The 16009-nt window shown below is 26.5% G+C and overlaps 1 protein-coding gene across 1 annotated transcript in view; it reads right to left on the reverse strand.

The window, feature by feature from the left end:
- LOC129981046 (uncharacterized) overlaps positions 1 to 15179 on the reverse strand; it is a 28603-nt gene extending 13424 nt beyond the window's left edge. Inside the window, exons 1-2 of the mRNA XM_056091659.1 lie at positions 14907 to 15179; positions 146 to 239 (exon numbers count right to left, since the gene is read on the reverse strand). Coding sequence (XP_055947634.1) covers positions 146 to 239; positions 14907 to 15064 — 252 coding nt within the window. The 5' untranslated portion in view covers positions 15065 to 15179. The remainder of the gene's footprint in view (positions 1 to 145; positions 240 to 14906) is intronic.
- Positions 15180 to 16009: the final 830 nt, after the last annotated feature.

Raw genomic sequence — 16009 nt, forward strand, 5'->3', positions numbered from 1 at the left:
GAGGGATAGATAACACTCTTATTAAACAATAAAAGAGAAAGTTCCTGGGGAATCAACTGATTTTTGCAAGTTAAAAGCAAATAACATATTAACATACATTCAACTATTTTAACTAATAATAAAAAAGAGGAAATTTACAGCATACCATGAGTTTCCATTTCACAATTTGAATTAATTCTTCATGAGTAATATATGGGGGTTTTCTAGAATGAATTATCTTTGGTAATTGCTCTTGGTACCTGTAACATAAAAATCATTCAAATATTGAACAAAGCATTTTATTAGCATCATTAATTACAGAAATATTTTATAAATTCTATATGTTAACCTCTTAATATTAATGAAATATTCTGACAACAAAATAAATACTTTAATAAAATCACAATCGCATAATTGATGTTCAAAATATTCAATTTTTAATATAAGAATGGATCAACCTAAATTCTTCAGTTTCAACCATATATAATGATAAATAATTAAAAACAATTATTTAAAACATAACTGCTACATTGCCACATGTTTACTTGCAAGGGATACCAGTTTATAAATATCATCAAAGCCAACGTCAAAATGTTGACTACATTTGGACTAATCACTCACAGCAAGTTTAACCACTTCCTTATAAGTAGTATTAATATTTTACGAGGAGAACTAATATATTTAATGAAAATCTTCTACAACTGCTAATCTAGCAAATAATTAGGTTTCCTCTCAATCATTTATTAATACAATTATATTTCATAGAAACGCAAGAAGTGCTTTTAGTAAAATCATTTTATATACACACAATCCCCATAAAATGTTTTCACAGCACTTAATTTCAGCAAGTAACCTTTTTCACTCAAATTAATAAATTAACGGATCATCAATAAACAAACACAGTTTAAGCCTGCAATTCTTTCTTAAAAATCCTATGAAAATCTAATTCTTTTTCTTACAAATTAAATTAACTTTAAAAAATATATATATAGCAGTTATTAACTCAATAAGACTTCTATATTTTTAAATTATAGCTTCACAATCCTATGGACAAGAAAAATAAAACATTAACAAAGCATGTTCATATACCATTAAAGAAATTGGGAATAATTTGAAAGTAAAACAATTCCACTGTTTTACAACATATTGATTTTAAAATATAAAAACAAGCAGAAAGGATTTTTTCAAGGAAAAATATGCATCTAATCGGCCATTAAAGAAATTCTTTAATTAGAAGAAGAAGCAACAACAAAAAAAAAAAAAAAAAAAGAAAAGAAAAAAAAAATATACACTAGTCATTAAGAAATAAAAAATGACAAGCAAATTCAAATCCCTTTTCTAGCCTGCATATTTTTTTCCCTCGAAAAAGGGAAGCCAGCTAAGATCAATACTCTGTGCAGTTGCAGAAAATCAATATCATAATGAGCAAGCATTACGCTGTGAAGCATTGAGAAAAATACAAATTCTCCTGCTTGGAAGGGAATCTTAAATAGAGAGGGTTGCATTCCCCTCCCCTTTTTTAGGGTTGCTTTAAATAAATTAAGAATTCAAGAAAATGGAATATGGATTGGTGAATAACAAAATAGTAGGAATGCTTTAACTTCCTTTTTGAAAGCAGGAAGCCTTTTTCTTTTAATTATGTATATCATCAGATTTGAATTGCGGAAAATATAAACTAAATAAAGCCTGCAACATTTTGAAACTTTTTATGATAGAAAGGATATTTCATTTCAAAGACCCATACGAATGAAGATGATTTATAAACAAAGTCAGAAAGTATATTATTTAATTATTTTACAATAATTTTTACTCTTTTTTGAATTAAGATTCTGAAACTAGTATAATTATGCAAGTTTCCATTAAAAAAAAAAAAACTGAAGATTATATTCAATTATTTCCCAACAAGTAAACTTTGATGCCTGCCCTTTTTAATCATTTTTTCTCTTTTTATTAAAAACTGCGATTAAATTTTAAAGCGGAAATTTATAAATGAGTTACATTTTACACTTAAATTTCATTACTAAGATATATTAAAAGTTAACAGTCCCATTTTAACACAACAGACATTAAGTGCCACATATATTTAAAAAAAAATAAAGATTAAGCAAATATGCAGCAAATAAAATTAAATACACAGTACAGAAATTAATTAAAGAGGTGGATAGATAAGGTTAACAATTAAGTAGAATTTTAGTAATTTTTATAAATATGTTTTAAATTCTTGGTGTAGATAGAAAAAAAAAAGTTTTTTTCATGAAGAAAGATAAAAATCTATATTAGTTCTAATTAACTAATTAAAATTTTGAACTACATCAAAATTTTAATCAGTTAAAAAATTCAAAGTTTACTTTATCATAAATAAATAAAAAAGAATATCAATATTACTATTAGCAGTTTAACTTCCAGCAGATAATTTTTCCCCTAAATTTAAAATAATAATTAAAATAAGCAGAATAACTAATAAGGATCAAATCAGATTAATTCTTTGCAATGCATCCCTTTTAGAAGTTCAAAACTAAAAAGATTTTAGGTAGTTTATTTAAATTTAAAGGAAGTACACAAGTAAAATTATATTTGCATTTACTGTTTTGATTCTGTAGTTGTTTAATTAGCTGGAGCTCTCACTGCACTACTAGAGCTTGGAAAAGCAACTAAAGCATTGCAATAAAGCACAAAAATGGGTGAATCTTTCTCATATGAGCAAAAAATACTATTCTGAAGCAGATTTAGCACAACACAGAGTGCATGACAAGGAGACTTGTTATCCAAGGGCAATTCTTGAAATATTTTCAGTGCTTTAGAAAGACTTTTCCTCCATTTCCAGTATAACTTAAATGGAAAATAAAGTTATATAATTAAAAAGCCTGCTTTAAAATTTTCCAGATTTTTTTCTATTAGCATTTTTCTTTAATCCCTAAAAACTTTTAAAGTGTCAAAGCTGAAAATTAAGAAGCTGCTTGGTTTATGCAACTATCTATTATTTAAAAACGAAAAAAGGGAATCGTAAACCTATTGTTTTCTATTTATATTTTGAATTTAAAGGCTTGAATCTAACAAAGTAGTATGATGCAAACAGTAAACATGTTATAACTTTTTATTATTAAAGCAAAATTTGCCACCAAGTGTAAATGCAGTCTATATTAAAATGTCTACTTATAAAAGTTAGTGATGGCATTTGTGTCTATGTTGTACATGAATAAATTTATTGCATTTTAAAAGTCAAGGAATTTGGCATACAAGTAGTTGTAATGTAGTGTTGTTGCACTCTTAATACCAAATTTGAAATTTAATATAAAAAATTCTTTAAATAACAATTTGTGTTGTTTTGGATGATTTTCTTTCTTTTTTTTCCATTTAATTACTTGTACTATAATTTTTAATAATCATAGAAAAAAAAATCTTACAGTAAAAAAAGAAGCAATAAACTGCCATTTAAAAAAGATGCATTTAAAAGAAATTGGTTTTCAACCCCTAGAAATTTTTTGAATTTTGAAAAAAATTTTTTAGCAGACACTTTTCCAGAAAAATTTTAAAAATTGAAATTAAAACTCCTGCACCCAACATTCTAATTCACTTAGGTTTTTCTTTTCTTGAGGTAATTATTTAAACATTTCTCTAAAACAAGCATAATCAAAACACTTTTATTTATTGATTTTTAACTGTTTTCCAAATGAGTTCAAAGATTTTTTTCATTTATACAGTCAATGAAGAAAGTTTTCCCTTAAGTTCTCCCCCTTTTGTTAATTCACTGATTGATTTAACATGTTGGCAAATTAGCAAAATATATACACATAACTTTAATGTGGACCAAAATCTTGAACTTGTTAATCAACATTCAGTAACTCTCAAATTTGGATTGTTTGCGTGTTTAAATCTACAAGTTTGAAACAATGAAATTTGTATTTATATTTAAAGAATTTAGGAAAAATGAGTTTAATTAATGCATTTTCAATTATAAATATCTAATTTTTTAGTTCATTTCATTAACTTATTATAGAATTTTTCTGACTTTGATTGTGTCAATGTTACAGGCAATGCTGTGTGGGTACTGCTCATACAAGATATAAAAGCAATTATTACAGAGTTAGGTTACTATAAAATGAATAAATTTTAGTAGCTAATTGAAAATTTTAAACTTTAGTACAGAAAAAATTAGGCTTTTATAAAGTTTAAGTTAAAATACACAATACGTCAGATTGACAGGGATCTAACTTTTTTTTCCTTCATGGAAAGCAATTTTTAGAATTCCATTTACCAAAGTACTTACAAAACCATAAAGTTTATTGTTTTAATTTTTTTTTTTTTTTATTAAAATGAGTTTGCCTTGCTTAAAGATACTGTAATAAAATACAATGCATTACAATTATTTTTTTATATGAAGTGAACAATTGTGATCTACAGAATAGATTGTAGTATCTAAAATTACCAAATTTAACACAGATATATTTGGGATACAGAAGTTGTAAACTTTGGATCAGTTAAAAAAATATTTAAAAATTAAATCAAATTTCAATATTTTCAACCAATAACTTCCAAAAAAATTATTGTACAATTGTAAATTTTTTTAAATTATCATGATCTATAGTTAAGGTCATTTAAAGACAATATTTTACATGAAGAAAGAAAAGGGAAGAAAAATAAACAGGCTTTAAAGAAGAAAGAGCAATGCAATTTGATGTTCACTAACTCATCACCAGAAAAGTTTTTATAAAAATGATTTTTTTAATGTATCTTCTTATTAATATTAAACGCATATTTTATTTCAAATCTTTGGCTCAGTTTATAGAATGAAACAAAACTAACTGTACTAATTCAGTTAGGAAACCACAAATAGAATGGAATAGGTAAAATATAAAATTATATTATTTTTATACACATAAATGCACTTTTTTAAAAAATATTTTTAATACACATAAATGTACTAGTTTATAAATACATAAGCATTTTCTGATTGCATAAGATTATCTTTTAATAGGATTTGAAAAAATAATTATCTTTTTTCCCTTTCATATATCATTTTTCCTAGAATTTAAACTGTATTTCAAATTGTATTGATAATATAAAAGGAAATTGAAAATCAATATTTTAAAAATAATAACAATCATTTTAACAATTTCATTTACAATTCTGTCATTTATAAATTTAATTTATCAACTGTCTAACATTGAAGTGTGAATTGATGTGCTTTGAAAATACATTTTAAATTTTTAATGCACAAAAAATATTTATTTCATTTTTGATTTTCGAATTGTTTAATTTAAAAATCATCTAAAAAATCATATTATATATTATATACAGTGAGTAAAAAAAGTTTCAGTACGGAAGACTAAAATAAAAATAAACTAGCATAATTTCTAATCTTTATAAACTATTTATATATTGTTAATATGAGTCTTTAAAAAGGAATTTCATAATAAATTTATCTTTTTTACAAAACTCAGCAAGTCTGTTTGCAATTTTTAAGATAAATGACGAAGTATCATGCAAAAAAAGTTTCTGTACACAATATGCAAATTCTTCCTGACGTGCTCTACAACTAATCCACAGTAAATATTCGAAGTTTGATGGTTTGTCAGAGTGAAGAATAGGACATAACAGCAGTTGTTTAATTCCAATGTTTTGCTGATCGTCTTAAAAAGGAAATTCAGAATTCCATTCAAGAATTAATGATTCGGTTACAAAAAAATGGATTATTTATGAAAAAATATCAGTGAAATGACTTACAAACCAAAGTCTACAGTGCAGTATATTATTGAAAGATACCGTGATATGTAAACATTCGAGATCACTCCGAAGTTAAATCGCTTGCATAAAAGAAATATCATGTGGAAGGTGCAAGATATTCCCTTGGATTAGTGCACATCAACTTGCAACTGATTTAATGGTTAATTACAACATTAAATTTGTATCTTAAATTATGAGAAATGTCATTTGAAAAAAAGGTTATAATGGATGTGAGGCCCGTAAGAAGCCTGTTATAAGTCTCTGCTACAGAAAAAGCATCATGCGTTTACAAAGAAGCATATAAGCAAGCCTCTTATCTTTTTGGGAATCAAAATTTAAAATCCATGGGTCAGATGGTCGAGTTATGATCTGGAGGGAATCAAAACAGCATGTGTTACTTAAGAATTTATGTGGAACTGTGAAGCACGGTGATGGTTGGAATATGGTATGGGGGTGTATACTGCTGGTGTCGGATATTTATGTTTTATAAATGGAAATATGGATAGGTACATATACCTTGACATTCTAAAACAAAACATTTCAACCAATGCAGATAAACTGTCCTTTGGAATGGACCTTACTTTTCAACAGGACAACAATTCTAATACACCTCCAAGATTTGTAGAGTAATATATCTATAATGTTAAAAAACAGCTGCATAGCCCTCCCCAGTCCCCCGATTTAATCCTTATAGGACATTTATTGGAAGAAATCAGTCGTGAACTAAAAAAATACGACACAAAGAACAAGGTTGAACTCAAAAGGGTCATTGAAGACATTTAGAGTAGTATTTCTCCAGAAACAACAAAAAAACTTATGGGGGTTATGCCACAACATTTGAGAGAAATGATAAAGGTCAAAGGAAGGCCTACCGATCATTAAATACAAGTTGGTCAGCATGAAAAAGAGTTTTCATGTACTATGTAAATACCGGACAGAAGCTTTTTTTTTTGTTCTTATTAGTGGCATTTTTTTATTCTTTCAATTTAAGTATTTAATTTTCTTCATACTTTTACTTTATTTCTTCATTTAAAGTAAAGGAAACATGAACTCACCAAAAAAAAGCAACTTCACTTTGAGTAATGGTAATCTGTCAAGAGAAAATGATTGTTTACCAATAAAAGTTACTTTAACTAATCTTGCATTCAATCTGAACAAAGAATCGGGCAACGAAACTGTCAAGCATCAGGAGAGAGGGCTGAGGAATCAACAAATAATGCTTCAAGCTATTTTACTTCTCTATAAACAGAACTAGTCGAGAATTGTTGGCTTAGTATCATGAAGCTTCAAAAATTCTCTGGCTGTCCTAAACATAACTTACTTATTGGATCTGGAGATTGCTTTTCACAAATATGCACGAAAAAAATTCGTGAAAACAGAAACAAATATGCAGAGCTTGGGAACTCTCTAGTGTTTAATGATCAGGAACAAACTAGTATAGGAAGGAAAAAGAAAAATGTATAGAAACCAGTTACAGACATGTGACTAAGATTGATAAGATTATTTTCATTACATTTTAAAAGTTTAATAATAATAACATTTTAAAGTTTATAAAATAATGTGAAATATAGGAATATTTTCTACATTGATATTTGTCCTAAATTTTATATCAATGATCTAAAAATGATTTACTTAGTATCAAAAATTTGCACATACTTGAACGAGTGAAAATTTTTGTAATTAATTTAAATTTTCACTCAAAAACTTATCTTGTCTTAATAATATTATAGAACACTTTAATAACATTTTTAGAAATTCAGCTTGAAAAATTAATGAGCATCAGAATTTATGCTAAAAAAAGAAATACCCAAGATGAACTAAAGTAAAATTTTTATACTAAAACCTGAAGGAACACATTTTTGAAATATATTTTGATAAATAAATTCCCAAATTTTATTTAACAAATTCTCATATTTCAGTATTATACGAATAAGATGTTTTAAAAACCTATTATCTTGTCTATTGCTTTAATAGGAATAAAATTTTGAGAACATAATATACGATGTATTCTCTTGGTTTAAAAAATTTTTAAAAACTATAATACGAGTATTTTTAAGATAAAATAAATAGCAAGATAAGATTGTTTTTGGAATGTATATTTGTCCCAAATCATTTATCAGTGTTCTTCTGCACAAAGCAAGAATGTGTAAACATTTGGAAATGTAATGGGAAAACTTTACAAATTTAATTGAAGTTCTAAAAAAATCTAAGTATTATTATCGAAAATTCCAAATAAAGTTTTATCGTCAAAATTTGAGCTTTAAAAATTCAGTGACCATAATAGTTTTTTCAGTATAAACATAATACAGAAAATAAAATTAAAATCTTTTGCGAAATGTGTTTTCAAAACGTGATTAAAAAATATCTTGTTTTTAAAATTCAATACGATTTGTTATTTCAGTATTAAATAAAGGCTTAAAATGTTATCATCTCTATTACAGAATTGTTTTAAGAGATTAATTTTGTTGTATAGTAATATATGATGAATTATTTTAGCAAATAATTTTTATTAATATTCTATGAGCTTAGTGAAAATTAGATGGAAAAAAAAGAAGTTTTTAAAATGGATAGTAACACCAATCCTCATTTCAATAGTTGAAAACCAAACATAAATTATTTGAAACCTTTATTTTCAAAAAATATGTCTTCTAAGTTATATTACAAAATAAATTTTAAAATTTTTTACAACAAAAATTTTTTTCAAAAATTGATGAATGAAATGCTTTACCCAAAAAAAACATGTAAACGCAAGAGAGTAAAACTTTTAGGTTGAAAAGAAATGCAAGGCAATTGCTCAAATAGAACAACAATAGATTTATTACTTCAAACAACCAACCATATGCTTGGAAGAGTCCATGTCTTGCAGCGACTGGCTGAGAAAGTCTGGCTGTTTTAAAGGGAGTGCCACTTAAACAGCGCTTGAATGTTAGAGTTAATATCAAACTATTCAAAATACATTAAAAATAAATCATGTTCATCTAGAGTTCATTCTCGCAGTTATAGTTAGTAGAAAACTTGGTCTATATACTGTCTGCTAATCTTGAATGTCACTTTATATAATTACTAACTGCTAATCTTGCACTGGATTCTAAGTGGTTGTCTGTAAATTGGGAACAATATGTTATTAAAATTCAGAGAAGTTTTTTATATTTCATCATATTTCTTTATTTAATGTACCTCTATATTTAAATAACTTGTCAGAAATATTTTTGAAATTTATTAATTCATCTTTCATCAACTGGAAAGATACTAGCTTTCACTTGTTTCTGAAAGTATTAACAAATCCAATCAATTCTAATATTATTTGATTTTTTTCCTTGCAATTGTAAGTTCAGTTCATTAAAATGGCTTGTTACATCAAAAAGAAAAACTAAATCCATCAATCAAAGGCCATCGCTAAATTCACGTACGATTCATCTTTTGATTACCAAAAATCTTTTACCTCTTGTAGTAGGCCCCTGAATCTTTGTAAAAATATACTCCAACTTAACCAACAAATACCTGCATGTTATGACAATTTCCTATAATCAAATTTGTTTACTTCTAGTTCTAATTGAGCCCAAAACATTCTCCTTTGAAGACTTCCTCCTCAAATTGAGTTCACAATTTTCACGCAGATTCCCATAACATGATGCATATTTAAAATTTTACAGCAGAGGCTTGTTGGTAAATAATGCAATTATAAGAAAGGAAATGTGCTAAGTCATTGTCTCTGATACACATAGACAAAAATCAATTGACTGTACTGGTTATGGATCGGACCCTATCAATTGTCATCGATACAACTTTATAAATTGAATTTTTTTCTCTTCTATGTACTTTTTGAAGGCACATTAACCATCTTCACCTCATGTTTCTATTTAGAGGTAATATTGTTAATACTTCTTTTACTCTCAATAAAACCATTCTTCACCAAGTGCAACATTGAGAAATATCAACCATGTCTGTAGATTTGCCAAACTGCAAGGAAAAAATTGCAGTTAATAAATCTTCGGTCAGTTGATCAACTAGATCAGAATTCATCATTTCTATACAATGTGTGCCAGTTTTATATGAAGGTTGTATGACTTTAATTGTGGAAATAATTTCATTTTCCTTTTTGACTGAATCAATGAGTCACTGTCTCCAAAACTTTTTTTCATTTCACCAATGCAACATGCAGGGAACATACACGAACCAATGAATTTGTAACTAATGTATATACTAAAGTGCTTCCATTGAAGATACATGTGTCGTCTACATATTCATCGGAATATTTGCTTAAATAAACATAGGCGCATCGATTGTGTGTGCGATTGTGAATTCTCCATTCTAGCTGGCATCGATGTTCCATAAATATATTCCTTTAGCATGCACCTTTTAGGTCTTAATAAAGACAGTCACTCCAAAATGTCTTAGTGGTCTACCAATCAATCCCTGGCCTAGACAGAGATACTGAACAAAGAGAACATAGTTGCTGGTGAAAGAAGTATCATTCAAGAATCTTTAATTAGATAAAGTAGAATCACTGTGCTTCTGCACATACAACCAAGAGATTTATGAAATGCTACTAGCTTTTGGCAACCAGCTGATTTAGCAGGACACTCGCTAAATTTTCTAATAATTCTCACTAAATTTTTCATACAACTTGGTCTCATAACAGAACCTTCAGCAAAATATTTTTAAGCTTCAAACTTTGATAGTCATATAATTCACACAATTATAGAAGCTTTAGGCCCTTCTATTCATTCTCGGCCAGCTTTCATAAAGTGGAAGTGATTAAGCATTACATTAATTAATACAAAAATAATTTTGCTGAAACCCAGCATTATTTAAAATTATGCAAAGAAAACAAAATTGTTCACTATTGCAGTGTTATGTGTACAATAGAATAATTTTCATAATTTATGCAATATTTCAGAATTATTCAATAAAAATTTCTAATTTATCATAGAATTCAGTTTTTAGTTTTACTTTCAAAAAGCTTTAAATGATGTATATAAAAATATTTTGTTTCAATTATTAAATAAACTTTAAAAAAAATTACAAAATCTAAATTTTATATCGTCCTTTGGAATTATATTTAGTGAAATATTCTTGACAATTCAGTTTTAAAAGAAATAAAGTTTTTGTCTTCTGCAATCAAATCGGACTAAATTATAATTATAAAGAATAAAAAATAATACTAATTCAGAAAAATGAATATTTTTATAATATTAGGCAAACCTTTCTAATGGAGACTACTAGTCACATGACATTATAGCATTAAATACTTAAATATCCAGTTCATCTACTGTCAAAAGTTCATTATATTTAACTTCAATTGTTTATACATCTCATAACTACACAGATACTAAACAGAAACCTAGTTTTTTAAATTTTCAACACTGAAAAAAAATAATCATAGGATCAGATAGTTGATGAAACAACAGAATTTATCTGAACTTCAGGGTAATATGGTAATCTATTATTAGAAATTAATCAAGAAATATTACCAGAATTATTAATTTGGTTTCCTTAAAGACATTCAATTAAAATATTTTAAAGAAGTGTAAAATTAATCTTTGTGCAGAAATACATTCGAAAGTAATTGCAGGATAAAAACATAACTGCTATTTAATTTCTAATTAAAATTTTAAAAAAGTTGCTCTGAAGTGCATATTCCAGACCTCCAACCAAGTTGCAAGACAAATGACCTGGTTTGTAATGAGCCAACACACACAAATTCTTTTTGTTTATTATCTATTTATCAGGATAGCACATGCTTTACATACACAAGACAAATATACGAGCGAAATAAGCAAATAAACAGAGAAAAACTAACTAGTTAACTAATGAATTAGTTACTTTTCACAATATATTAAAAGGCTTTTAATTTAATACCTATATTCTAATTCGAAATTTAAATAGCACTACTTTCTTAATTTGCAGGTTTCAGTTAAAGTGTAAAGATGAAAATAATTCATTTTCAGCAAATAAATCTAGAATCAAAATATATGTTGATTTATGTTACAGTGAAACACACTACAATGGTCAATTTCATTAAAAAATAGATTTTATAACAAAAGGTTTCAACATAAGATACACAGGAGAATCTGATGATGAAATATTTACATCTGCTTTTTGTTCAGGCAAGTAAGAAGAATTTTAATTAAGCTGTGACAGTAAACAATACTAATCACTTTTTTTTTTTAAATTTCTGATTTTAGAAATTATTTTCATCAAAAGAAATTTACGTCAAAACACAAAAGTAAAGTATACAAACTATCTTTATAAATAATATTAGGAATTTATCTTTCACTTTAATTTTAAATTTTATTTTTAAAAATGTATTTTATTTAGATTTAAAAAGAGCTGCAAATATGGAATAAGAGCAGTAAATCATCAAATATTTGTGTTAAAAAAAGAATGAGTCTCATCATTTGATTTTAATATAGTTCTAAATATAATTCCAATAAAACTGACAGTCATTTATCTCAAGTAAAATCATGAATAGAATTCAGTTTTAAATGGAAATATCCATTATTAATTTTATAGTAAATTATATTTTGTGCACAATTTAAATTTAATATCATAATGTAATTTAAATCATATTTAATATATCTAATATCCAAAATATAATTTTACATAAAAATTCAGTATTACTTTTCAATAATTGAAAATTTTTTTCATTAAAATAATTTACAACAATACAGCTATTTTGACAAGCAAATTTTTTTTAGCAAAATAACATTTAGTCTTAATTTTATAAAAATATAACACTAATAATTCACATAAATAAACCCATGAGAAACTTTTGACATTCAAACTTTTTTTCCTTCTAATTATTTTTTATGTAGGATAGAATTCAAATTCTAAATAAAAATGTATGTCTGACGCAGTTAATTCATTAAAATGATCATGGCTACAATACCTTTGTGTATAAAGTAATTAATATCAGAATACAATCATTGACTTTTTTGATAACCATTGTTTAAATGTTAAATTTAGTGACTTCTACAAGGCTGCATATAAACTAGTTTTTTTTATAGAAGGGGGGCATGTTCGTTCAAGAAATTATATTTTCCTGATATCCCCATCTATGATGTTAAATTTTTTCCCCCCAAATTAAATGGTATATTTTATTGTAAAAGAAAATGCTAACAGAAAATCCAAAATTAAGGTATAATAAGAAAAAATCTCTTTCCTTCAAAACAGGTTATAATTATTTCTGAGTATTAGACAATTTTATACTACAAACGGCATTACTTCAGTAACAGCAATTTTCTTCCTTTTAGCTTTGTTTGTTCACTACTTTTGAATCGCGAATTACAATTCTGTCAACTGTTGCTTGTTTTTAATAACTAAACCTCTTTATCATACTGTTACTAATTTCAGCTCACTTCTTTTAATAAATAAAAAAAGGGGAGGTTTTGCAATTGTTTAAAATAATTAAGAAAAATTAAATCCTAAAATTAACTCCTTTTTGATGTCACAATAATATAAAAATACATTTTGAGATTTACAAAGAAAGATATAAGTTTTAAAATAATTAAATCCCTATCAGTCACTTCTAGAACAGAAATAACTTATCAAAAGATTAAGCAAATTAGGCTTGACAATAAAGTCAAATGTTTTCAATTATAATAAAAATTGTAACCTAAACCGACAATTCAGGTAAAATTATGCATGTTATTGTCATAAATATTCAAAAAGTTAGTTATTTAAGTATCGACATAAATATTCAAAAGTAGTTATTTAGTTAGTTAAGTATCAGTTAGTACTTTAACTTTGGATACTACTATGTTTAAATATTCAAAAAGAATATTTAAACATAGTTAAATTAACCCCAGTTAATGTACTAACTGATATTCATAAATTTAAAATTTTTAAAAAGAAAAGTTTTTTAAAATTATTGAAATATTTCTGTGGGTTTTAAAATAATAAAACATTACATTATTTACTTAAATGAGGCCACAGGTAATTTTCTAGATACTGACAGCTTGTTATCAATGACCATTGCAAAAGCGATTAAGTTTAATTAACTCATTTCGTGTTGCTAAGATAGTAAATTAAAAATAAATAAAATAAAAGTTCTCAAAATTATTACATTAATATTAAAAAGCAACTAAAACCAAAGAGTAACAGAACAATATAAAAAAATAAAACAAACTACAATTGGCAGTTATCAAATTATTAATGAACAACCATCAACCACCACAACCACAATCAAATTTTTATAAGCTCTTTAATAAATTATGCATTTAAGCACAATTTTTTAACCAGTTCGTATTGTTGATTTCCGAAAAAGCAAAACTGTCATTTATGACATTGCACTAGAAAAAGCAGAAGATAAAACATCCATTCTTAATATTCTTATCATTAGAATATAATGAATAATAATCACTAGTATATAAAAAAAAAACAAATAAGCAATTTCTAGCATTTTAAACAACTATCAAATACATTTATTCTACAAATGATATTTGAACTAGAAAACTTCAATCTAATTTATACATGTATAGTCTGCATATTTCACTGCTTTAACAAATATTAATGATATTTTAAAAAATTCAAATAGCTTGCTATATATGCAGTTTACAATTCACAATAATATTAACTTAATTTGAGAATATATGGAATTAAGCCTTTAGTACCCTTCTCCTCAACTTTCATAAACAAATAAAGCAGTTTTATGTAACATGATAAATTTTTCTATTTTCTTAAAAGAAAATCAAATAAAAATAACAGTGGGAATATTCGAAGTTCATTTTGTATTCGAAGCAGAGAATGTATTTCTGAGGGAAGTGATGGAGAATAATTGCACGTAACAAAAATAAATCAATAAAATACGAAATCTATAACCAAGAACTAATTTTGTGTTGAATAAAATTTATTATTTCAAAAAATAAGAAAAATTGAAAGTTTATTTCAAATTTTTTTGCTAACAAGGAAGGACACACATCAACGAATTGCAAAGCCCGGTTACAGTAGACTGAGCACACATAGAAGGTAGCAACGCGCTACATCCTACAAATCGAACGAAACTATCATAAATGACGAAAAACAAAGCTTTGCGTAACATGTGCTTTAATCGCACGTGTGGCCAAACATCACTAATCCCGCCTAAGTTTAAATGTGCTTGTCAATTTTTTCTCACACAATCCGACAGAAGACGTTCGAAGAGTAACAAAGGGACGGAGGGTGAATGGCCTTGAACTAATCGAACAAAGGTTTTTGCTTACCATGTATCTAGACGAATAAGCTCTTCAGGTCCGCCTTTTTTGGTCCTCTGAGCTGCTTTTTGCTTCAAAACTTCTTTATACTGAGACAACACATATGTCCACTGTTCTGGTGTTGCTTTAGTAAAGAACACAGGACCCGAATCCGTAGCTGTAGCCATCCTGTCGTTATACTGCACACGTACACACTTAACTAGAATCTAGTCGCTTGGCCGCGTCACCAGGGGAGAAACCAAAAAGAGGCCGCCGTTAACAAAAACAGGGCTACTTTTCTAGAATTTCCAATAGATGGCACTACCTGTACATCTTTTGCGAAATCAAGACTTTTTTTTTATTTTGATTTATAAAGAGACTATTTATTTTTAATTTAATAAAAATATTATGCACTAGCAGTTATTCAATAATCATATGTTATATTTAAAACAAAGAGAAAAAAAAAGATATTTGATAAAGTAAGAGTGACGTAATTCACATTTTTACTAAAAGATAGCAGTCTAATCAGCAATATATTTGCAACTGAAGTTATAGTACTTAATTTTATCATAGAATCATTCGAATTTAAAAGACACGATTAAAAGAATGATTAAATATTACCATAAAAATTCTATGATTGTGTTTTTCCAAATTTTTGAAACCACTTAACAGCGAAACAACTGAATTCACAAATCAGAAAAAAAAAAGATGTGTGAAGAAAAGACTCTAGGAAGTTATCTAGTTTTACTTAATAACATGCTTTAGTTAAGTAGCAAATTATAAAAGAATTATTATAGAGGAAAATAAATAATTAAAGATTGAAAAAATATGATTTGTTTTGGTAAATGTAAAATAAAATTATATTCCATCAAGGATACTACACAAATGCACTTTGCAGCCCATAATCATCTTAACCTTTTGAAATCCTCCGTTTGTTGAAATCTGATTGTCGTGATTTTACCAACAAATTTTTAGAATATTTAGAAAATAATTTAGGTTAGAATGTTTTGTGCACTTAACAATGCATTAGAAACCTGCATTTAAAATATTGGAGGAACAGAAATCTTGTTTGTAAATTAAACTGTAGTGATCGTAGCGCCATCTTTAATCATGTTATTCTAAAGCGCTACCTC

Source organism: Argiope bruennichi, chromosome 8, assembly GCF_947563725.1.
Source record: "Argiope bruennichi chromosome 8, qqArgBrue1.1, whole genome shotgun sequence".
NCBI classification, from domain to species: Eukaryota; Metazoa; Arthropoda; class Arachnida; order Araneae; family Araneidae; genus Argiope; species Argiope bruennichi.